The sequence below is a fragment of the Elephantulus edwardii genome, unplaced genomic scaffold (genome assembly GCF_000299155.1).
Source record: "Elephantulus edwardii isolate Elephantulus edwardi_28Jun2011 unplaced genomic scaffold, EleEdw1.0 scaffold00104, whole genome shotgun sequence".
Lineage (NCBI taxonomy): Eukaryota > Metazoa > Chordata > Mammalia > Macroscelidea > Macroscelididae > Elephantulus > Elephantulus edwardii.
Window position 1 is genome coordinate 4,097,769 of NW_006399854.1, and position 26,087 is coordinate 4,123,855.

At 35.8% G+C, this 26,087-nt stretch overlaps 1 protein-coding gene across 1 annotated transcript in view; it reads left to right on the forward strand.

The window, feature by feature from the left end:
• SLC38A6 (solute carrier family 38, member 6) overlaps nucleotides 1-24,694 on the forward strand; it is an 83,443-nt gene extending 58,749 nt beyond the window's left edge. Inside the window, exons 7-16 of the mRNA XM_006891783.1 lie at nucleotides 7,581-7,663; nucleotides 8,127-8,185; nucleotides 12,587-12,652; nucleotides 12,888-12,941; nucleotides 15,466-15,545; nucleotides 16,276-16,376; nucleotides 22,855-22,979; nucleotides 24,021-24,165; nucleotides 24,316-24,410; nucleotides 24,576-24,694. Coding sequence (XP_006891845.1) covers nucleotides 7,581-7,663; nucleotides 8,127-8,185; nucleotides 12,587-12,652; nucleotides 12,888-12,941; nucleotides 15,466-15,545; nucleotides 16,276-16,376; nucleotides 22,855-22,979; nucleotides 24,021-24,165; nucleotides 24,316-24,410; nucleotides 24,576-24,656 — 889 coding nt within the window. The 3' untranslated portion in view covers nucleotides 24,657-24,694. The remainder of the gene's footprint in view (nucleotides 1-7,580; nucleotides 7,664-8,126; nucleotides 8,186-12,586; nucleotides 12,653-12,887; nucleotides 12,942-15,465; nucleotides 15,546-16,275; nucleotides 16,377-22,854; nucleotides 22,980-24,020; nucleotides 24,166-24,315; nucleotides 24,411-24,575) is intronic.
• Nucleotides 24,695-26,087: the final 1,393 nt, after the last annotated feature.

Here is a 26,087-nt window from a genome sequence, read left to right on the forward strand (position 1 = left end):
GTATTAGTGCGAGAAATTTTGGAAATAAAGTGATTATTATTTGACAGAACTTAAGTTTAAATTGTAGTCTTCTTACTTTAAGATGACTCTTCTACCATAACTCCATTTTAAATCATTTTACATAAAAGGGATTATTTTTATCTGTTTCCCCCTAGTTAGTCATAAACAAAAATTGCACCTATCTACTCATATTAACAGGTATTTGACTAGAATGTTATTCTTAAATGTCAGAAATTAGTGTTTCAAACTATATGTATATGTTACAAAATTCCCTGGCCAGTTGGCATAATATGCTATGTTTTAAAGTTGAACATCTTTTCTTTTCTTTTTTTTTGAAAAAACAAAACACCTTATCTTGTTTTAAACCTAATATGTGTTTCCTTATTTTGGATTTCAAAGATCTGAAAAGCATTAATAAAGAAGTAATTATATTAATTGATTAAATGCATTAGAATTACTAGTTTTTAAAAGATTAATGCTATAAAAAATTAAGAACAAATATAACAATTAACTATCTAACTAGGGCAGTTTATTTCTAGATAAAATTAGATAGCAATATTTTTCCTCTACACCTAAAAACAACATCATTTCTTTGAGATCAGAATGATATTGATATGTTTGCATTTTAAGGCTTGATTTACAATAAATTTCAGTTAAGATTTTTCAGGTGGGCTTATTTTCTGGGCTGTGACATTTGCTGCATCTTTGTGAAATATAAACCTGCATAAAGATGTTATCAAGAAGAAACCTTGTGCTCCTAATACTGTAATTTCAAAAATTACTATTAGAAGTTAGGGACTCAATATATGAAACTTTTATGATGCATCTACATTTTTTATAGAATAACCTTAAAATCTATGACTGTTAAAAGTTGGAAGCTCTCTGTTAACATTTAATGATCTTGTCAGGGGGATATGATTGACACAATTAAGTTGTCTTACATTTGAGTTACATAATTGATATGGGATGTGAGTAAGATCCTAATTCAGAACATCTGATACTCTTGTCCCATTCCATTCGAGAATAAAATTAAAGCAACTTACAAATAAATCTGGTTTCCATTAAAATATGGAAAAGAACATCTGTATGCCAAAGCACTTTCAATACAGCAAAGGATTTATATTCCGTGTTTCATAGTTAGAACATTTTTATCATATAGGATTAAGTCCACAGATCAAACAAGGTTTCTAAGAAGCATAAAGCTTTTTACTCTTAATTCTTTTGGCTTAAAGAGAATGTATATTTAGATCACAGTAGGAAAACAAAAGTTCAGAGCTTGGGTAGATAATTAATTCTACTCACTTCCTTTTAGGAAAAAAAATTACAGTTAGCAGATCTTTTTAAAAGAGTATAATCTTGATCCCTTTTTGAGATTAATTTTCACCAGTTTATAGTTTTCAGGAAGAGGTTTTATTTTGTACATTTAATCATTCCTGTTCTTTGGGAATTACCCATTGTTAAACATGATTCAGTTAGATAGAACCTGCACATGAAATCTTAGCTAACTTTATAGAGCATCAGGGGATTGCCTTTCTTGTTATGACTTGTGAAGAAAAGCACTATATCATTATTTTATCAATCTAAAGGAAAAAAATTATCAATAATCAGTACCAACCCAGGGATAGGAAAATTGTGTTTTGCAATAACTTAAATCAAACCAGTTCATCCCTCAAGCCAGTTACAGCTGATCATGACCTTGGACATGATGAGAACTATCTCCTAGGGTTTCTGAGGCTCTAAATCTTCCTGAAAGCAGATGGCTTCATCTTCTTCGATGGAACTGCTGGTGGTTTTGAACTGCCGACCATAATCCACTGCCAACCATTAGCCACCACGGTTCCTTGTTTTATTTACTTTGTTTTATCTTTTTCAAGGTGTACCTGTACCTTTATTATATATCTGAGGAAACTGAGGCTCAGCTTACCTTACATTTTAACATCGTTGTAGCCTGGCACAGAGCAGTTTTTCTTCAACACAGGCTGCACCTTAAAATCAGAACCTAGGGAGTTTTTATTTTTTTAATTTTAATTTTTTTTATTGATTTAAGCACTTTTTTAATTTGAGTGAATATTTACAAATTGTAACAGTTTTTAATTAAATTATTCCTACACATTTTATTTTATGAAATTGTAATTCAATGATGCATATGCATTTTTTCTTTAAGACTAATTATAATTGACTAATATAATTAATACAATGTCTGATCCACCACTTATTGAATATTGCCCCTCTCTTCACCCAACGTACCTATTAATATTAATTTTCCTGTCTCTCCCTTCCTAGTAACCATCCAAAAAGGATCCTATCTAATATAAACATTTCTTTAACTTTTTGTAAGAGTGGTCTTACGCCATAGTACTCCTTTTATGACTAACTTATTTCATTTACATAATGTCTTCTAGAGGTATCCATTCCATGCTGTATTTCATTAATTCTTTATTGTCCTTTATGTGACTGTACCATAGTTTTTTCATTCATTCATCTATTGGTAGACACTTAGGTTGTTTCAATGTTTTCTGCTATTGCAAATAATCTAATTCATCTGTTGTTGTGATGTGCCATCATGTTAGAACCAACTCACCGTTCCCTGGCCTGTAGGTTTTCAGAGGCAGTAAATCCCGTGGGAGGAGATTGCCTATCTTTTTCCTTTGAAACAACTGGTAGATTCAAACTGTGTGCCCTTAGGTTGGCAGGGAAGCTCCTTAACACTAGGCAATCAGAGCGCACTGTAATTCACACATTGTTAAAGTCCATCAAGTCCAATGCTACTCATAGTGATCCTGTGAACAACAGACCTGAACCCTGTCCTATCCTGTGCTCTCTTCATCATCTCTGGCACACTTGAGCCCATTACTCCTGTTATTTTACCAGTCCATCTTACAGGAGAGTCTTCATCTCTTTTGCTGACCATCCGCTATTCCAAGCTTGATGTCTCCTTCCAAGAATAGTCTTACCTAGCAACATGCCCAAAGGATGAGAGACTAAACTTCACCCCTTTTGCCTCCAAGGAGCACTCTGGCTGCACTTATTCCAAGGCAAATTTTTCTTGTGTCATCCTTATTCATTGTCCAGTTCTCAAATGCATAGAAAGTGATTGAAAAAATTATGGCCTGAATCAGGTGTACCATAGTCTTTAAACTGACATTATTGCTCTTCATATTTTGGAGAGGTCACTGACAGCAGATTGCCCAATGCAGTAAGTCTCCTTATCTCTTGACTTCTGGCGCCAACAGCAGATTGCCCAGTGCAGTAATTCTCCTTATCTCTTGACTTCTGGCACCAAGAGTGTTAATTGTTGATCTAAGCAAGATGAAATAATTGACAACTTCAATCCTTTGTCTAACTTGATGTTACTTATTGGCCCATTGGTGAGAACCTTTGTCTTCTTGGTGTTGAGATGGAATCCATACAGAAAGCTATAGCCCGGGATCTTCTGCAGCAAGTATTTTAAGTCCTCCTCACTATGAGTAGTAAGCAAGGTTGCCAAATGTGCATAACACAGATTGCTGCTGAGTCCTCCTTTGATCCTGATTTCACATTTCTCTTCAGAAAGTCCAGCATAGGTATGCATATATCTGTTCTTCTGATAGCTTTTAGTTTGTTCCTTATTTTATATTAAATTTCCTCTACATTAGGAATCTAAGGTTCAAACTAAATAGTGTAGAGTACAACCATGAAAGTATTGAAGTGGTGCCAGAAAAATGTCATAAACTGGTCTGAGCAACAGTTGAAGAGCAGAGTATAGTATCTCCAGTGCCACTGTCACTAAAGTCTCTGTCATCCGTTTGCTGACATTACAGACATGTAAAATGAAATGTTCCACCAGTGGATCTCAAGTGATAAGATCTTAGGCTCTAAGATCCCTTCCAGCTCTACCATTCTCTGATTCTGCAGTTTTGAGTAACTGCTGGAAGGAAGTCAAGTTGTCTTCAGCAGACATAAATGAATTTGTCTGAAGCAATAGAAAATAACCCTTCGGGATTTCAGAATGTCTTGCTTTTTTTCGCATGTATACGGGGGCACGCGTTCTTTGGGGCTTGGGATTAGCATGCTTTGTGTGCACTCACCTCTCAAGGCAGCAGGAATGGGAGAGCAGATGGACTTCCATTGGTGCTCCTCTGGGCCTTTCCGCCTCCAGGCGCTCAAAGTCTAGGTCTGATGTTGGATCCCTAAAGGAAGGTGATTTCAGGCATAGAGCTCTGGGCTTTTTGCCAGCCTCAGAAATTTCATTGTCAAAGGCTCCTCCTCAGTGAGGGATATTTTGGATTTCCTATTTTGATTTGTATTCAAGAATGACTAGAAAATTGTTGTTCTTGTGTACCATTGAGTTGAAGCTGACCCACAGCTGACCTTCTGGTGGGTTTTCAGAGGCAGTTAATTGCATGGGAGGAGATTCCCTATCCTCCTGTGGAGCAGCTGTTGGATTCGAACCACATGCCTTTGGGATTGCAGCACAGCCTTTTGCCAGTAGGCCACCCAAGCTCCCTACTAGATTAGCTTGGGGTGTGCCCTCTAAGGACTTTCTATATACTAGAAAGTGAGGGGCATAGAGGGGGGGGAAATATGATCATAGATAATGCTATCTCTGTTGTTGTTTCTTCTCTTATTCTCTAAAAGAGAACAAAAGTTGTCAACATTCACTACCAATTAAAGATAGATTGGCAAAGACTTCTACATAAACCAGGCTATAAAAGTTCCAAGATGAATCATGAAATGTATGTTCAAGGGCAGAAGTTAAAATGTGTGTACAAGAGAACCTCTTCTTTTCACTTGCCGTGAGAAACTTTGGCTACCTGGTAAATGAGAAAGCTGATTGCTGTCAAGTCCAAACTCACTCATAGCTGACCCTCTGTCAAGTTTTCAGAGGCAGTAAATCACACGAGATTGTCCATCTTCCTTAGAACAGCTCGTGAATTGCTATGTTGAGTTGCCCGTGCAGTTCCTCACAACTTAGCCACCAGCGGTCTCTGACAGTGTTTGAGGGACCATTGCTTTCACAGCCTTGAATATTTAATTTTACTAGTTTAACTAATAGAAAAAAAATGGCCTTATATTTTGTTTGTTTCATTAGCACTAGAAATTAGAATTTCTCCAAAGTGTTTTTACTAATTATAATTATTCTTTCATTGACAATTGATCTTTTACATTGAAGTCTATTAAAATCTGAAATGTGAAAAATGTCTATAAATTATAAACACATGTATTTGTTAGGAAATTGTTTAAGCCATGTATGTGTGAATGTGTGTGTGTATGTGTGTGTTCATGTATATATACAAAAAAGGACAAAATTTGGTTTGTTCTTCTTGCAATCAGATAGAAATGTCCTCTTTCAGTATTTTGAATATATCTTTCTGAACTTTTTCTCTATACATCATCTTTTTTAAAATTTATTATTAATTTCAGTAAAAATTTACAGAGACTTTGGATTTCCATTCATTCATTGTTGCACTTTTCTCCCCTCTCAGCCCTCCCCCCTAGTACACTACCCTCTTGGAAAAGTAAAACAAAAATTCTTTCATTGTTGTACAAACCCTCCCCCAGGTCCATTCCACCATGTAGCCTTCGCTCTAGACTCCTGTCATGACAAAAATACCTAATCACATATCCCTTTTAAACAGTTTTCTCCCTCATTTGTTTCAATGCAGCATACATTATTGAATCCATCTTTCTCAATCTCTCCCCAACCCCAAGGTCAGTCCTGTGTTACAGTGGCACCATGCAGTAGTTGTCCTTTTATGACTGAGATACTTCACTCAGCATAATGTCCTCCAGGCTCACCCATTTTGAGTAATATTGCATGAGTTCCTTGTTTTTCAATGCAGCATAGTATTCCATTGCATGAATATACCACAGCTTCTCCATCCATTTTGTTGAGGGGCACTTTGGTTGTTTCCAACTCCTTGCTATTGTGAACAAAGCCGTGATAAACATGGGTGTGCATATATCTGCTTGGATGTCAGTTATGGTCTCTTTGGGGTATATTCCCAGTAGTGGAATTGCTGGGTCAAATGGTATCTCAATTTGCAAATTTTTGAGAAAGCTCCATACCGTCTTCCACAGTGGTTGAACCATTTTACACTTCCACCAACAGTGAATAAGGGTTTCAGTTTCTCCACAAACTCACCAGCATTTGTTGCTTGCTGTTCTGTTAAATTTTGCTATTCTTACTGGGGTGAGATGATATCTTATAGTTGTTTTAATTTGCATCTCTTAGAGCTAGGGATTTTGAACATTTCTACATGTGCGTGTTAGCCATCTGAATGTCTTCTTTGGTGAAGTGTCCGTTCATATCCTGTGCCCAGCTTTCTATTGGATTGTTTACCTTTATCTTGTTGTGGTGCTCAGGTATTTTCTAAATTCTGGATATAAGTCCCTTATCTGATATGTCATTACCAAATACTTTTTCCCAGTTTGTGGCTTCCCTTTTTACCCTGTTGAAGTTTTTGGATGTGCATAGGGATTTGATTCTTAGACACGCATCATCTTCTTAAATTACTGAGTATGATATCATACAGTTAACCTACTCTTTCCACTCAATAACCCAAATATCTTTATATGAAAAATGTAATATGTTTTTTTCTTTGGTGTTTCTTGTTTATTCTGGAAATTTAGAAGAATATAGAAAATTATAAAGAAGAAAAACTACTCATCATAGTACTATCCAGCTATAAAGATATTCAGTTTGTTGTTGTGGTCCTTTCAATTTTTAACTGCATATATCTTTTTCTTCAAAACTGGCATTACATTGTATCTGTGAAGTTTACAATGTATTCATTATATTAGTATACTTTTAAAATGTTTGTTCTTCTTAATGTTTCATGGTTTATTTTAAAATGGTCTTAGCCTTACACATTTAGATTGTTTTTAATTTTCATTAACTTAAATGTTTGCCATAAACATCTTTTTATAAGATTTTTTTACATTTTTGTTACTGTACCATCAAGTCAGAACTGACCCTTACCTGACTCTCTGGCCGGTTTTCAGAGGCAGTTAATCACATGGGAGGATATTGCTGGTCTGTCTCCCGCAAAGCAGCTGGTGGCCTCGAACCACGTGCCTCTGGGAGTGCAGCACAGCTTCTTACCACTAAGCTACTAGAGCTCCCTAAAAAATTTTATTACTTAAAAAATTTGTAAAGGTTTTTCTAAATTTTTTGTTTTATTATTAATGATTTTCTTATTTCTGTTAATCTTTTCAAGTATAAAAGTTTTAAACTGTTTAATGACAATATCTTTTGCCAAATTGCCTTCCAGAAAGGTGATTTACACAATTTATGCTCCTCCCAATTTTGTGTATACCTCATCACTTCTTACTTACATTGCCTATTAACTTATTTTTAAATATTGATAATGCATCATTGAGAAACTGACATCTTACTGTTTTTATGCTTTTCTTAAAAATAAATTTATTAGTAAGAACGATAAGATTTCACAGCATATTTTAACAAAATAAAGTAGATTTTTCCTACTGAGTGTCTATAATAGCTTAACTTGAGTACATGTATGTCTGTGTGTGCATGTTTTATGAAAGTAAAATCTCTAGTATCTTATGTCTAAAATGGAACCATTTTTTCCTAATAGGTCTTGGTATCTTGATGGACGAACACTACTAATAATTATTTGCGTTGCCATAGTGTTCCCTCTTGCACTTCTTCCCCAAATAGGTAAGTCTTTTAAAAAGAAGACCTGATTTGTTTAAGAGAAAGAAAGGAAAAAATATTAAAGGCCTTCCAAATTTTATAATACCACATTTTTAGCGTGTGGTGGTGATGAATAATTTTAAACTTGGCCTCATTTTAGCTTGTTCAGCCTTCAGCCCTGCCTAGTTAACCTATTAGTTGGTTTGCAGTAGTATTTTGTCTGCCCCACTAAAATAAAATCTTTACAGCAGAACATTAAAGAGCAGCCTTTCCTTACAGTGTACCATTAGTGGTAAGCCAGTTCCAATTCTGCTCTACAGAGCTGCATAAATGGTCTGTGACAGATACTTGGAATGTTGTTATTCTGAGCCCTAAGCCCCAGATACCAAGCACTGTAATAGAAAACATGCCCAAGATGTATAGTTTTAGTTATATTTTAGGATCCCTTTCCTTATAAATTGTTTTTTATTTTACTGTTATTTTACAGGCTTTCTTGGCTACACAAGTAGTTTATCATTTTTCTTTATGGTGTTCTTTGCTCTTGTGGTAAGTTTAAAATACAGTGTCTTGCTTATCTCACTAAAATTGGGTTTGTGGTGTAAGTATCTTTTTTATTATTTTTTTCTTAAAACACTGTTTTGTCTTGGGAAGGGTATCCTCTTTTATTCCAATGGTTTACTAAAGGTGCTTTTTTTCACAAAATTGTTTTCCTTCGTGTTGTCTATTTTGAAAAGGTTTGGATAGAGCACCATTTTTAAATTCTGCATCACTAGAGAGGCTAGCAAAACAAATGTTTTAAAACTCTAGATGAAGTCTATTTTGTGTGTGTAGGTAGGTGTATATCTCGGTTTCTGTACAGTAGTGTATCTGTTTGTGTGTGTGTGACACAGAGTAATAAGAATCAGGCTGGTTGTAATCTATAGTACTAATTTGATACTAGTCATCATCATTTGGAAATTATATTCCATTAATTAAACTAGAGCTTCTGGGATTTAGCCCTGAACTGGACTAGTCAAAACTGAATACATGAATTTATTAAGCACAGTTAAATTATCATAAACAACTAATACAAAGACATTTTCTTGCCTTACAGAGTATGTTTTTCCTTGTGTTTTAACCAATTCAAACACTGTGCCAACACAAAGGCCTGTGTTCAAATTCTCCATCTAGTCTGCAAGAGAAAGATGGGCATTCTGTGTCCATTGGATTCACAACTTCTGAAAATCCACTGGAGGGTCAGCTATGGTTCTGACTCTATGGCATTCAACAGCCCCAACAACATCTGGTGATCTAGTGGTAAGGAGTTGCACTGCCAACCCAAAGGCATATGGTTCAAATTCACCAGCTTCTGTGCAAGAGACAAATGGGTGTTCTCCTCCGTGTGATTCTAAAAACCTGCCTACTGGAGGGTGACACTGAGTTGTTTCGAACCCAGCAGCACATAACATCTTTACCATAATGTAGGAAAAATATCTATCAGATCATAAATGTAACTTCTTTTTATGATTAGAGAGTAATTTAATAGCAAAGAGAAATTAAAGTTCAGATTTCCTTTAAATCTTCAAAATAGATTTTAGCATTGAAAGACAATATTTTTGTGTGGAATTTTTTTTTTTGGAAAAAATAGTCCTATTTATCATAGTATTTCATTCCACAACTGATATTTAAATGTCAAACTTTAAGTGAGATTATACTTTAAATTTACCAGGAAGTACTCAAATGACTTTTTTTTGTAAGCTTTATTAAACTCATCCTTGGTATTGAGAAATGAAGTATAGAAAATGGCAACATATAAGAAAACAGCACATCAATAATTATTCCATGTTAGAGTACCAGATTTCAGAACTGTCAAAACAATCTAGAATGCATTTAACTTGGGCTAACTGTCCTACAAAACAAATAGACACAGGAATAAGACAATCTTAGTTATTTAAATATTATTTGGAAGTTACACTGGCTTCAGTGTATATAAACATTTATCCTCTAATGACTGCCTTTAAAACTTAAAACCCCCAGTTTTATTTTGTCTGTAGTTAGTAATTTTTTTATTTTATCAACATTCAAATCATTGTCCTCCACCAAAATTGTCTAAATTGTATCTTACAAGTAGAGGAATAGAGTATGGACTTTCTAGGCTCAATACTGCAGAGGGAAATCTAGTAAATATTTTTCATGATAATTGTTAGGCATGGTTACATATGCAGACTCCCATAAGGATATGAAAGAGGCTCAGTATAAGTAAAATGCGAAATTTTTTTCCTCATAGGTAATTGCCAATCCAAATGTTGCTTAGGTATAAGTAATTTAATTTTCATAGTCAATAATTTTGAAGTAGATGAAATGTATTGATATGATACGTCTACTGTAGTGTTCACAGAATTCGTTTCCATCATGTCAGATCCTCTTTAATTCAGTGCAGATTTCTACTGTAGCAGTCATATGGAAATAATATGCATAGTCTCCATTTATTATAACGCTTTTCAAACATCTGCTCAGATTATTTTACCTGTGAGCACAATTTATTCTCCAATGGGACAATGCAGAACATTCTGTATATGTTAATGCTATTTTTTAATTGGCATATTTATTTTAGAATCTTTAAGTGTTAAATTTTGAAATATAAAAGAAAACAAACAAATACTCTGCCCAAATCTAATCAAGGGGAGAGGAGGATAAGCACTTACAAATCCAAAATTCCCGGTCTCCTCTTTTGCATGAGGGTTCAGCTTGCTTCTTTTGAACTGTGTCCTGTGGGCTCTTGAGTGATAGGTAGTTTGAAGGCAGATCGCGAGACCTTTCTTCCAAGGCATCTATAGGTAGACTCAAACCAATATCCTTTCAGTTTGCAGTTAACTGTGTAGGACACACTGGCTGAAAGATGGGCAGTTTCAGCCTGACAAGAGACTTGTTAGAGGACAGGGTGCTCCCAAAGGTGCAGCCTTAGAAACCCTAGGGGAAAATTCTGCTCTGCACACATGAGATGCCATGAGTTACAATCTTGCATTTGACTCAGGGGCAACTAACAATAACAACAGCAGCAGCCAACCATTCAGGCCCTCCTGGTACATTGTCATGTGCTGTCAATGACAAATGATAGTGACCCCATGAATAACAGAGCAGACTCTTGCCCTATCCTGTACCATGAAAAATGCAACCCATTGCAGATGAGCCAGAACTGACTCATGACTGACCCTCCAGCAGGTTTTCAGAGACTGTATACGAGGAGGTTGCCCTTCTTCCTCTGATGGAGCAGCCGGTGGGTTCCAACCACTTGCCTTTGATTTGGCAGCACAACTGCCTATCCCCGAGGCCATAGCTCTCCTGCCCCACACAACAGTGCTCACTAGGTACGACCACATTTGCTAACGCCAAAACCAGTTGCAGTTCATTTCAACTAATGATGACCTGTGTGTGTCAGAATATAACCGTGCTCCATAGGATTGGCAGAGTTTGGGGGAAGTAAATTTCCAGATCTTTCTTCATATTCACCTCTGGGTAGACTCAAACCTCCAACTTCCTACTAAGTACATTAACTGCAGGTCCCACCTGAGTTCTCCTACTTCAGCTCTTATTGGGAGGAGAAGGGGGGAGGGAGGGAATTAGAAACTAATTATGGAGCAGGGCGGTGGAAAAAATAAACTAGTGACAACTTCTTTCTCTAGCTTCCCCTGCATCTGCCATCAGTTTTGGAAACCTGTCAAAAACATTGAGATTGTTAACTTTGATTTTGTTTTTCCTTTGTTAAATTGATCGATTAAATTTATTTCATGTTGAAAATCTACCTGGAAATGTCAAAGCAAACTCATCCTGTTTACCCTTCTAAACCTTTGTGAGATTTTTAATCGAGAGCTAATTGTTTAGATCACTCATTTATTTAATCCTAAAAACTCCCTTAGATTTGCTTTATCACTACGTACAAGTTTGATTGAATTAATTAAAATCCAAAATTAAATAAATATTAAATAGAAATCAGAATAGGGTTTTACTTAATGGTCTCCTGCAGAGGACAAATGCTTTGTTTTTTTGCTTGCTCCTTTGTATGCTGGGTTTCAGCCTGGAGCAAACATTTACAGAGTAATTATGTGCCTCACAACCAGGGCTGCAAAGGTAATGTTGACACAGCCACAACTATAGGCCCAGGAACAGAATGGCCACAATTAAGAGTAAAATCCTGAAACATTTTCATTGATTATTTCTGGGAAACAACATCCCTCTAGATTTTTTTAATGTTTTTATTTAATTTCTTTTTACCAGTCGGGATTCCCTAGTTATGTTCTCTTATTCTTAGCCAACTTTCTCCATAGTCAACAAAAATAGTACAAATCTGAAGAGCTAAGGGCAGGAGAAGGTGAAGGTCAGGGTTATAAATTGTTATAAAGCAGAAATCTTTGCATTCCTCGTTGCATAAGCTCTCTCCTTGTTTCTACCCATTGCCTTTTCCAAACTGTTGTTACTATTCTCAAAGCACTACTGATGCTAGGACTACAAATAACCAGGTTTTTTAGTACTGTCAATGAAAGCATAGAATTCCCATTTAGAGTTGATTTTTTTAACGACATAATGCTGTTAGAGTTTTAAAAGTTTGCATGCGAGAAAATAAAAAAAAGAAAATTCAACATGAGAGTATTCTCAGTTTTCACTAGGGACCCAACTGGGATTTCAGTCTTTACTGGAGAAGAGATGTATAGTAGTACCGTGTTGTGTGTGTACTCCACCCCCACCCCGCCTCGCTTAAGCCCACCTAACAAACCGTATTTTCTTTTAGTTGAGGATGGTTCTGGTAACTATCTCTGCTTAAATATAATCTGGGGAGACTTATATGGACAAAGCCTCATATTTGATGTGGTGCTAGTTTTATTTTAAATAAAGACCATCTATTTGAAATCAGTCTCCATGAATTTTCTAAGAAATAATTTGAGTACTGATTTTATTTATTTATTCTTATAGGTGATAATTAAAAAAGCATCCATTCCTTGTCCTCTGAAATTAAATTACAAAGAGGAATATTTCCAGGTAATTGCTTATTTTTTCTTTCTTTTTATTCTAAGGTAGAAAGAGAAAAATAAGACTGATGACTTATTTCTAACTAATGAAAAAGTAAAATAATGGTCACATTGCATCTTGGAACATTGTTTTGAAATACTTTAATTGAAAGCCCAGTAGTAATAATTTATATTTTTTTGTTGATGTGTTCTGACTTTTAATCGCTGTTGGTTTCTCTTTTTCCCCCCTCAATCCTCTTAAACAGATTTCAAATACTACAGATGATTGTAAACCAAAGCTCTTTCATTTCTCCAAAGAGGTGTGTAAGTTATTAACAGATACTTTTGGTTGATTTTTCACATTTCAAGTTTTAAACGTTTTGTGTAACAGGGTCTCTTAGGTCTTTGTACCTGAAACTAATTAATTTTCATTAAAGTGCTAAGTGTAGGGTTGCCTACCAGAAGAATAATATTATTTGATGCAGGGTGGCCCATTATGAACCAACCACATTTTTTTTTTGGCATGTCTTTAAATGGAGCCTGTTTTAAATGGACCACTGCTTTTAAAGAGAACAGATTTACTGAATGTCTGGTCTGGCCAATAAGGTCCTCTGTGGATACAAACTTCCTGTAGCCTTCTGGACTTAGAAGGCTGAATAGTCAATTATATCAAAACTTCCTCCCTTGTGAGTAGAACCTTGGTCTATAACTAAACAGCATCATCATTGAACCAGCAAATTGAGTTCTGCCCCTGTGTCTTCTCACCAGTATTCCAGAGTTGAAATTTATGATGCCTGGAGCGAAGAAAAGGGGTTAGGATACCCTACTTCTTCATCATCCACAAGCTGAAAAACACCTGCACGACCTCCTGAGCAATGGAGTGGAGGCGGCAGGAACTGTGACCTGGATCTGTGTCTCTGTTTTACCATTCTAGACCTTGAGTCTTTCTGTTGGTGAAGTGTCTCCATTGACACGTTTTTTTCTGCATAAATGTTATTTTGTAGGTCACAGGTATTGTCTCCATTATATACAAGCCTATTGGTGTAGAATGTTAGTGTGGCCACTCCTCCTTGGAACTTTTTCCTTCTGATCCTGTTTTTTGTGTTTCTCCAGCTCCCCCACCCCACCCCGGAGGTCACAGCATTTTTTTATATGATACAGATCTCCATGTGCCTTAGATATCTAGGTATGGCCACTGGCAAGCCAGGAAATTGGGCAATGTATGAAACAAGAGTATTTGTGAATCAAACTCTCATTTCATTAATCCAGTCTCAGGAAGTACTAGAGCTTCTTTCCTCCTAGCCTTCCTTAGATATTTCAGGAGTCTAAGCTTTAGGTCCCAAGATAGGTCTTTAGTCATCTGGAATGTCTTGCGAAGAGCCTAGGGATGAAATTAGGGGAAATTTTTTCTGAAGCTAAAAAAGGAAAGTAAATAACTACCACTCATCTTACAGAGACAATATTTTTATTTAGATGGTAACATTGATTTGTAACTTCCTTTTCTTCTTGTTAAATACCCCAGTTAAAAAGAAAAAAACTATTACACTCAATCAGTGAAAATTTGTATGTCTAGAGTAGATGATGTTTATTCTAATTAAAAGGACTTCTAGTTGGGAGCTCTGGTGGCCTAGTGGCAAGAAGCTGCACTGTAATCCCAGAGGTACACAGTTCAAATCCGCCAGATAGATGCTCTGCTGGAGAAGGAGGGACAATCTCCTCCTGTACCAGTCAGATCTGATTTGATGGTACACACACAAAAATAATAAAATTTAAAAAATAGATAAAATGACTCCTTGTCAAAGAGGATAGAAATATTAAAATAGGATCGATATTTTAAATAGTCTCCATAAATTGTGTTGATGACAACAGGTTCAAAGCTTTAACTACTATTACTCTTCAGTGTATTTAAGTTGCGTACTTATGGAAAGTCTGAGAATTAGAAAAGATTTTATGAAGTGTTTTTTTTTATATTTTACACAAATACTATTTGTTGGTGTTGTTCTTAGGTGCTGTAGAGTCAAGTGCAACCCATAGCAACCCTGTGAACAACAGATCTGAACCCTGTCCTACCCTGTGCTGTCCTCATTGTCTCTGACACTGTTGAGCCCATTGCTGTAGTCACTGTGTCTGTCCTTCTCTTGAGGGTCTTCCTCTCTTTAGCTGAACCTCCACCTCTACAAACATAATGTCCCCTTTCAAGGACAGCCTTTCTTAGCAACATACCTAGAGCATGAGAGACAAAGCTCTGCCATCTTTGCCTCCAAGGAGCACTCTGGCTGCATTTTCCCCAAGATGTATCTGTTCTTCTGTCAATCCATGGAATATTCAGTACTCTTGCCCAACACCACGGCTCAGAAGCCTCAATTCTTCTACATCCTTATTTCATTGTCCAGCTTTCAAATGTGTAGTAAGTGATTAAAAAGACCCTGGTGTGAATCAGGCGTACTTTTGTCTGTCCTACCTAAATTATTTTTATACTCAAATAATATAAAACTCAGTGATGTGGGTAAAATAAAATCATGAGGTTTCTCCAGGGATACTAGGGATGAATATTTGACTTAATCTGGTATTTACTTAATATAAGATCTGTTGTGTTGTTACTTAAAAGCACTGTGGGAAGGTAGCCAAGAAATATTTAGGCTAGTACAGGCAAGCAGACAATCAAGTCAGACATTTCCTCTTGGCCATACTTTGGCTGTCTTTCTTTGTAAATATTTCAAAAAATCTTATAAAGACATAATTCATGGAAGATGGAATAAATGTAATCAAGTTTATCTTTTTTAAAGAATTGCATTTTTAACAGAATAGCCATTAATAATTTCCATTTTTGTTTTATTTTTTCAGAGTGCTTATGCCATACCAACTATGGCCTTTTCATTTCTGTGCCATACCTCAATATTGCCCATATACTGTGAACTTCAAAGGTATCATTGAATCTTGTAATACATTGGCATTGTCCTTTCACCTCCAATGATAGTCTCTTTTATGAATTCTATCTTCCCATTGGATTCTAAGTTTTAGTAAACAAAACAAAATACTCAGCTGAACCAAGAGTTGAATTTTGTCCAAGTTAAGAATGCCATCTGGAACTATAAGGTTTGTGTCACGCACTCACTGCCGTGGAGTGGGTTCCAGCTTGTAGGGACCCGCCACCAGATTTCCAAGACTGTATGTGCTGAAGCTTCATCTGACTTACTTTGGACATGTTATGAGGAGGGAGAGAGATGTCATGCTTGGGAGGTTGGAGGGACAGCACAGGAGAGAAAGACCTCAATGAGATGTATTGACTCAGTAACTGGAGTAATGAGGGTAGGGGTGTCAGAGACAGTAAGATTGGCACAGGATAGAGCAGAGTTTAGGGTTGTTGGACATAGGGTCACTATGAGTCACAGGTGACTTGACGGCGCATAACAACAGCATGTTGTAACAAGACTGTATGATGTAACTGTCCATTTTTCTCTTGAGGAGCTGCTGGTGAATTCAAACCACCAGAGACCTGCAGCCTTTGGATTAGCAGTGTAACTTGATATGGACTCGTTATTTTGTAACTTGGATTTGAATGATTGAGAAATCTCTCTGACTACATTGGGAGATAGTTGGTTTTTAGGTATAATTCAAAGCACTGATTATATGATTGCGGTTTTTGTCTTTTAGCCCTTCAAAGAAAAGAATGCAAAATGTAACCAATACAGCAATTGCTTTAAGTTTTCTAATTTATTTTGTGTCTGCGCTGTTTGGGTACCTCACTTTTTATGGTAAGTATATCCCTTAATTACAGATCACAAAACCTTAGGTAGATTGTTTTTAGGATCGTCTCTTTAAAGATATCCTCCCTGAGTATGAACTTGATTTCTATCTTTCATTAGTTAATTAATTTGTTCAGGCTGTCAGATTAGAATGCAGTGTGTTGTGGTGGCTGTAGGGGCCTTAATAGAACTTAGTCACTTTCTCTTATAAAGGTAAATCAAGTTCAAAATTAATAGCCTCACATGAAAATTTTCTTAAACACCTAAGTAAATCTTCAAGCTTGGAGCCACTGATGTTTTTCTACAAGAAAAAAAAAGCTTAATAATTATTTTAATTGATAATTCAATATGTATTAAACACTGTCAGGATATGAGGGAGGCCATTCATTTTCACTGTGAAAGAACAAGTTAAGAAAAGAGAATTTATACTGGACTGTAAGTTATACATTTACGTGGAAGAAAGCTCGCCCTTCACACTTAATTATCACAGAATCAACAGATGTGTAGTCTATGTTACACTACTACTCTCCTCATTTTATATACTTTTAAAATTATAAAATAAATGTTATCTTTTGCTTTTGAACAATTGCCTACTTATTATGTGTTTTTCCCTTTCTGAAAAAAAAGCACAAGCAAAAGTAAAATTTAATACTCTAGAGCAAGAAAAAATAATTGTCAGTTCTCATTTAATTTGAAAACAAGCAAATTTTAAGGCATGTCACACTCAATTTGTTAAAAATCTTAAATGTATCATCATGTAATCTGTACACGAGATAACTGTCTTAGTGTTGCGTTGAGGAGAGAATAAGTTAGAAGTGAGGTTTCTGTTACTGTTTCTGCCATGTAGAAAACCCAGAGTCTACCTTTTGTTGGTCTGTTCAACTCCAGGTATGCAGAGTATAACTGTGTTCAATAGGATTTTAGTGACTTTAAAAAAAAAAAAGTGAAAGACTAGACATTTTTTTCAAGATGCCTCTGGGAAATCCTCCACAAATGAGAGCTTGCTTCTAGTGGTGTGTCACTATTATAATTTTTAGTATTTTATAATTTCACATGTTCTCTTTTTAAAACTGCATTTCTCTTGTTGTCTTTAATAAAATTTGAATTCCTATTCCAGATTATGCTGAGTATATTATCTTAGAGTTTTCTATGTGCAAGAAAACTATAGTCTTTCCCATCCTTGCTATCTCACTATTATATCATATATTATATCGTTATATATATTATATTAATAAGAGGGATTCATTAATTTAAACCAGCTACATTTGTGGATCCATGCCAACAATTCCTGGTAGAATGAAAGTAACAGAACTAACTCTGTGTACACTATCAGGAGAAGCATTATTACCGGTAGGAGCCTGACGTTCTGCTGGATTTGCTACACAGAAAGCTGAAACAGATAGATAACCATGCTTCTGTGATTATTATTAATAAAATGAAATATATAAGCTTTGGTTTTTAGTTGTTTGTTTGTTTTCATGAAGATGTGAGCTTGGTAAATATCAGCAAAATAATGTGACGAGATCTCCATTGGGATTCTACAAAGAGCATAACAGAATAGCTATATATTTTTTAGAATTTAAAATTGGTACAAATATGTTTATATTTGGGGGATCTTAAATATAGAGGGAAAAGTTCAAAAACTAGGACCTCAATCTCCTTGTGGGAAAAAAAAAGATCTGGATCAAACATTAAATGATCTACTTATCTTCAGGATGACTGAGAAATTATTACATAAATCACAATAGTTACTTAGAAGTCATATGAAATTATAAGCAAGCTTAGTTATAATGAAAATTGGATGAGGGATGATTGCTAATGTTATTAGGCTATTATTTATTAAGTAAATACCAGGTATTTTATATGTATTGCCTAACTTAACCTTTGCATCCACCCTGTAAGGTAGATATAGATTCACATAGGTTGAACAATTTGGACAGATACATGCAACTAACAGGTAATGAAGTCCAGTTCTCTTCACCTCTAAAGCCAGTGCCTTTATTACTGTGTTGTCTACTCAGGAATTATGCTGATTGTAAACCTACTTTTCTGTCATTTCAATTTTCTGCTAAACATTTTTGGAGGAAAGGAGTTATTTCTTTCGATCTTCTATAATTATATTTTATTAATTTTCATAAACATTTACAGAGATTTTGGGTTTCCATTCATTCATTGTTGCACTATTCTCTCTACCCTCCTCCCAGTTTGTTCTTGTCCAAATGCCACAGTGCTTGTCAAAGCCAGTTCTGATTAATCTTCTTTGTCAGTGTGTCCTTTGCCATTCCCTATCACTCCTCCCTGAGAGAGACTTCACCCTGAGTCATAAGGAAAAGGGGATGGCATATTCTCTTAGCTACTTCCTGCTGAAAAGGGACGCTGTGGGTTTCAGGGTGAAGATCTTCTCTCACTACTCTAAAGGGCCGGAAAGGAGTTATTTCAGCTCCAGTCATGTCTGCTTATCTATCCACCTGTCTATGTCTATGTGTAGATCTCCCTGTAATTGTTACTTGACATTAGCTCATAAAGAGAAGCTAAAGATTTTCATGCATGTAAAGTTTCTTAGATACGGACTTGTCAGGTTACTGGGTAAAACTGTTATGTTGCCTCTGACTTAACTCCTTCTCCACCAGTGCATGTGTTTTTAAGTATCCAACTGTTCCATAACAGAGAAATACAAAACTAACAGAAATCAAGTAGGTAGGGAGATTAGACAGATAGACAAGAGAGTCTGACTGAGTGATAGGAAAGCTATTCCTCCAAAAGTGGAAAAAATATTTTGATACTGATTTGTTGATTGCAGTGAATTTTTTTTCATGGGCTTGTTAATCATAACCAAGAAAACTTAGGTGTGATTTTTTTGTTTGTTTGTTTGTTTGTTTTTTTCAAATCATTTTAACAGTAACTGTAAGTCTTGGGGAAAGAAGTTGTTAATTAAGCTTACAGTCTTGTCAAAATGATCTAAATTAAGGTCCTCAATCCATTTAATAGATGAGCAATTGCAGCCCAGAGAGGTGCAGTGATTTATCACATAATTAGAGGCTTATTTCCTAAATATAAAACCAATTTTCTTTCTACTACTCTGTGACAGTCATCAGAAGCTTCACACGCTGTTTGATCATGTGTATTAAACAGGCCAACCTCCTGCCTTTCTCTGGTGGTATATAACTTGGAGAGGTCACCCTCAGTTTCTTACTAAGATTTGTGGAGATTTCTCTGAATCAGGGAAATGTGTTTTACTCTATCCCTTACATATGTTAAAGCTCAGCTAACAATACGGACTTGACTGGCTCAAAAGAAAGATTTCTATCCTGCGAGAATAGAAAGTAGACATGTAGCAGATATTTTGAATTTGTAATAAATCTAGTTCTTGAGGCTTTCGGAGCTGCTTGCCTTCCCTTTATCCTGAGCTCCTAGGCCTAGTTTCTATCTCCATTTTGTCAGATTAAAGTGTGTACCTAGATTCCTTGCTCTGATTACAGATATGACAGGATTCTATGGTGAGCAAGAGCAAAGTGTTTCTCTGGTGGAGCCCAGTGTTACATAATAACCAGTCCATTTAAAAACTATAAGGTTGTTAAGCAACATGTGTTAATAGTGTTTATGATTCAGCAAAAGGAAATAAAATATTTTTCATTTTTTTTTTTTAAATAAGATCTTTTTTTAAAGATCAACAAGTATCTCACAGATTTGGAAATAGAATCCAGATTTCTTGGCTCTTGTTAGACTCATGTTTAGTCTGTTAGCCCTTCCTTATATAAAATATTTCATACTTAGCACAATCAGTTTCTTTTGTGTTTCTGCTGTTCCGAGTCTAGTTCAAATTCTCATTACTTCTTACTTACTATGACAGTAAACTTCTCACTGTTATCTCTATTTGGGGCAGGTGTCTTGCTTATTTTAAGCTCCACTATGCTTTTCTTGATAAGCAGAGCTCTGTTCCATCCCTTAAGTGCTATTCAACAGCACTAGCCTCTCCACCCACTACTCCCTTTGCTCTAGTGAACTGCATTTCAGGCACTGCCATATTACCAGGCAGTGCTCTTTTCCACACCAAGGCTTTTAGCTTATTTTGAATCTTCCTCCTGGAGCATCACTTGTCCCACATCATTGAATTTCAGCATATAAACGTGAACACATTTAATGCTCTCATTAACGCTATAGGTCAATGTATTAGTGTCCTCATTTTACAGATACAAGATCTCTTCTGAAAGAGAGAAGTTAGGATCCTGATAAGTAAGGAAATGTAAACTCGGAACCAGAACTTGAGCCCGGCTACAACAGAGCTTGACTACTAACCAGTTAGTGATAGACATGGCATTCTGATTTATAGCCTCCGAAACCCTGCGGGGCAGTTCCTCTTTGATCTGCAGGGTTGCAGTTAGGTGGTAAAGGGGTGGACCATCCTATTGCTCATTTTGTCCTGAAGCCTGTCCTTGAAGCCTTCCTGGGGTTCCTCTTGGTTACCCCTTCCCAAAGCGATGATTAGTAGAATCTATACATCTCTTTGTTTAGGCCTTTCTTCTGTCATTTATGTGTAATAGTCATTTTCAGATCCTTAAACACAAGAATACTTGGTTTTCTCATTTGTTTTCTCTTTTTATTTCTCCCAAAGCATCTTATATACTTTCAAGTAAGGAAAGCACAGCTCTGTTTTTAACACAAGTGACTCTTTCCCCGTGGGAGCAGAGGTGGTACAGTGGTAGAATTCTATCCTTCCATTTGAGAGACCTGCATCATTTCACCTCAGGTACAGCTAGCACGCTCTGCCAGTGGAGACTTGCATGTTGTTATGCTGAACAGGTTTCAGAGGAGCTTCCAGACTAAGACAGACCAGGAAGAATCGTTTGTCAATTTATTTCCAGAAATCAGAATGCCAATTTACTTCCAAAACTGTGATCACTGTGGTCTGATCCCTAATCAGTCATGGAGCTGAAACATGAACAGGAAGCATTTCATCACCATGGCATCAATATAAGTCAGGAGCTGGCCTAGGGGCAACTAACAATAACCATCTTTTCTTTCAAGGCGTCACTGATATGTGGTGTTCTTAAGAACTTTCAACCTTCATACACCATGTAAGGTGTCAGGATAAGGCATGTTCAGCACATACAAATCCTATCACTGACGACCATGATGATTTGCTAAGTCACTTCTTTAAGACTGCATTCACTTTTTAACATTTTTTTGCTTACAAAGTTCGTGTACATTGTGTATATGAAATTAGAACTGAGACACAAACGGAGATTTGTACATCAGTGTTCACAGCAGCATTATTCACCATCCCAAGAACATGGAAAGAGCCCATATGTCCAACCACAACCAAATGGATTGAGAACTTGTGGTACATTCACACAATGGAATACTATGCAACAATCAAGAGCAGTGATTCTGAAAAATACTACATAACTTGAGAGAGACTGGAGAGCATTATGCTGAGTGAACTAATGTAGTCTCATAGGACAAATACTGCCTAAAACCATTATTGTAAGAATAGAAGGATAACTATAGAAGTAAAACATATATGGGGATACAAGGGAGGAAAGGGTGGGAGCAAAGAGGTAAGGATAGGTAGGGGTGAACCACAAGGTTATACAGGTTGGTGTATGGAGGGGAGGAGGAGTAAATGGGATGGATCCAGGTGAAAAAAACAGGTTAAGGGTGGGTAAGGTCCAATGGTGATTACTTTTATAAAACATAATGCATAAGAATGCTTGTATGAAACACAATGAAGAATAGTGTGAAACACAAAGCATTCGCTTTTTTATGGAAGGTGAAGCCATAGGTGAGGAGTTGGTGACATCACATGTACCTAAACTCTAGAAGAGTCTAGAAAACATTTTAGTGTTGAGGAAAATGGATGGACTTTGATATGTGGACTTGGGTTTACAGCTCAGCCACTTGGTGTTGGATGGTGGTCTTGGCAAGTCATTTAATATTTTTTTCCAGGTCTTTCTGCTTTTTTTAATTATTATTATTATTGTTAATGAAAGTTTACAGAGACTTAGAGTTTCCAGTCATTCGTTGTTGCACTTTAATATTTTCACCCTATCTGTATATCTTAATGTTGTTAATTTAAAAATTAAGTGATATCATGGAAGCACTTTATGAACAAAACCTTTAAGTATTGCTCAGACCTTCAGATTCTGGGAGAGTTTTAAACGTATGTGTATTTATATGTGTGTGTGTGTGTATACACACACACACATACACACATCCATTATTCTAAGTGTAGAGATTCTGTGCAAGTTCCTAATTTTATTGGGAGAAAAAAGATTATAGATTTTTTTTGTTAGGTTTTTTTTTAAGCTTGTAGGCTTTAAAAAGATCTTTAATATCTCTATTTAATAGGATAATAAAAAGGTTGGAGATGGATTTGGTTCTGGGAATCCAAAATATAAAAGCCATTTGTACAAAGGAAAATAGTTGTGCTGTTATTGATATCTTAGTAGTTTGTAATGTGATCCTTATTATTTTTATTCATTTACAGACAAAGTGGAGTCAGAATTACTACAAGGTTATAGTAAATACTTGCCACATGATGTTGTTGTCATGACTGTGAAGTTATGCATACTATTCGCTGTGCTTTTGACAGTCCCTCTAATTCACTTCCCTGTAAGTACTCTTAAAGGTTTCGTTGCTTAGTGTAGTGGTTCCCTAATATGGCAACACTAATTCTTTGCAGACCAGAACCGTTTGAATCACATCTAGTCCTGTATATCTTATTCATTTGTCAAGTAATTGATCAAAGACCTCATACTTGCATATGGCCCCATGAAAGCACAAAAATAACAGTGAACCACTAAGCTAATTTGTGCGTTTTGAGATTCCGTTTAGATTTACGCTTTCCCACAGCATTGTTTCCAATTTAAAAACTATAGTAGTTCTAACGTTTTGGTTTGCATTCCCCCCACACACCCCTTCTTTCTTTCTCATAAATTCTGTATTCTGTTTTCAAAAGAATGTGCATGAAGAGGAAAGAGTTGAGTTAGCAAAAATAAGCCCCTTCTGGTTTATTGTAAATTTTTCCCCCCACATAATACATTCTAGTTTAATCTTAGTCACAATGTTGTATTTGCTTTAGAATTATAACTAAAGGGGCAAAACAGATTTTATTCTACACTTAAGTTATTATACATCACAATCTTAAGAATTTCAAGGAAAAACAGAAACAAATGCTTGTGGATGGATGTTTTGAATCTCTGAACAGGGAGTACTTTCATAAGCGGGCCTTCAAAGTTCTTAGCCATCTCACTGTGTGGGTAGCAGCACCAGGTGTGCAGGGGGGGTGCTGGTGACCCGCACTTGGATGTGACTTCATACTGCCCACCTGAACAATGAGAAGTAGATGAGCTGCTTTTCATATTTGCACACTGTGAAACAGATGCTCTCAAATGAAATAGAAAGTGATGTTTCTTTCCTATAGCATGACTTCCTCCCCACCCCCAGTTTCAAACCTTTTGTTTGTCCAGTCTGCTTATTTTAATAAAAATAGAAAAGATTTCTTCACAGTGTTAATATTATAAATATTCACAACCTAAAGAAAATGTGTGAAAAATATTCTCTCTACTGTTACTTTATTTGTGTTGCTCTAAGCAAATATTTTCACTTTAACACTTCCTCTGGCTTAAATTAGTTTCTTTTTGTATTATACAGGCAAGAAAAGCTTTAATGATGATGTTTTTCTCCAATTTTCCTTTCTCATGGATTCGCCATTTTTTGGTCACTTTGGTACTAAATATTATCATTGTTTTACTTGCAATATACGTTCCTGACATTAGAAATGTATTTGGTGTAGTTGGTAAGTTTTCCTTTTTTAAAAAAAATTATGCGTAATAAAATGGATAAGATGAATGAAATAAAATTATGTAAAATAAAATTTCCACAAACCCTCACATTTTAATCTGGTAATAAGCTTTTTTTTTTTAACCTCTCCATGTTCCACGTGAAGGTGCCAGTACATCAACATGTTTGATTTTTATATTCCCTGGACTATTTTATCTTAAACTTAGCAGAGAAGATTTTCTTTCATGGAAAAAGCTTGGGGTAGGTTGAATTTTTTTCCCTTTCATTAATTATATTTTAAGAAAGAATTTATTACATTTTATCTACATCAAGAAAAATATGTATTATGAACTTAAAGTACATTATTGGAGTAAGTTTGGTTTTAAAAATGATTCTGTTTTGCTTCATTTTCCTCTCTTTCTACAGGCCTGTGTTTTGGTCATCTTTGGAATTATGGTCGGGAGTTTTAGTTTAGCACTCATCATTTTTAATTGGATTAACAACTGAAAAATATTTTCCTACTTTACCTTAACATGAAAAATAGATGATTCATGAAGTTACTTGAAGAAGTCCTCTTTAAATGAGCTGATATTTTGATAAAAAGGAACAGAAGAAATAGAAGAAAATAGTGGGATGTAGGGAGAAGTGAGAATATAACAATTTTTGGTTAATTATTTATGTAATAAAACATTTGCCACTTTAACATTCTTCATGGAAAGAAATTACCTCAGAAATGTCCTTAAATACATTGGGTCCACCTTTTGTTTGTGTGCATTGTGTTAGTTTTTTGTTGTAGTATATTACATTTTTGGTTTAATCTGGGAAACTAAGGTCTTCAATTTAGATGAAGAATTGGATCCTAACTAGTGTATGAATGTTATCAATGTCAATCTCTAATAACAACAATATGTGAGATTATTAAATTTGGTATTGTCATGCCTTTAAATCCTTTCTGTGGAGGATTTCTCATATTCCTCTGTTGTTCATTATAAAGTAAAACTATGACAATGCCAGTGTTTAAAAAGTTCTCTGATCTTTCTCAGTTTTTCCCTAAGAAGTGATTTTTCTTTCCTTGGCAAGTAGAAATATTGATAATTTATATCCAATTTTGTTTGAGCATTTAAAATCTTTTCAGTCATCTCACTTACAGGGCTTGTTGCTGGTTGGAAACCAAAGATTAGGGTTCTCCTCCAATGAGTACTCTGTGGAAAGGGCTCCTGTTTAGTAGCCTACCAAAGCCGGATGTTGTCAGTAAAATGTCATCATACTGTGGTGCGCATGTAAATAGAGAATTGCATGCAAAGTGACAATTTGCATGTATGGAAATACACACTTGTGCAGGTGTTCCCTCCCTTTCAGGAAACTGGGCCTGAAATTTAACAACTAGGCTGCTTTTTTGGATTGCGATACTTCTGCAACTTGACAGCTGCGTGATAGAATGTTGAAAGTCCATACTGCTTTATCAGAAATACTTGAGTTCAAATGTAAGTGACTGTCTGTATATTACTTCACTCCCTGAGTCTCAATATTCAAATCTGTAAAACCAAGTTCATACTTATAATATAGGGTTATACTGTGAGGGTTTGTTGGACTTGTAAAGATAAAGTACAGACCTAAACAAACTGCATAGATTAGATGTCCCTCCAACTTCCTCATCTGTACCAGAAAAAAAAAAAGGAATTTGCTTTTAATCAAGGACTTGGAACACATTTTTAATTTCTTCACCCACCATCTTTTACATCAGGTTCATCCTCGAGAAGGTTAAACCAGACTCCTCGTTGGAGGATTCTGAAACTTTGTCTGACATACTTTGGACATGTTGCAAGGAGGGATCAGTCATTGGAGAAGGACCTCATGCTTGGGAGGGTGGAGGGACAGTGCTGGAAGGGAAGAAGACCCTCTATAAGGTGGATTGATTCAGTGGCTGGGGTAATGGAG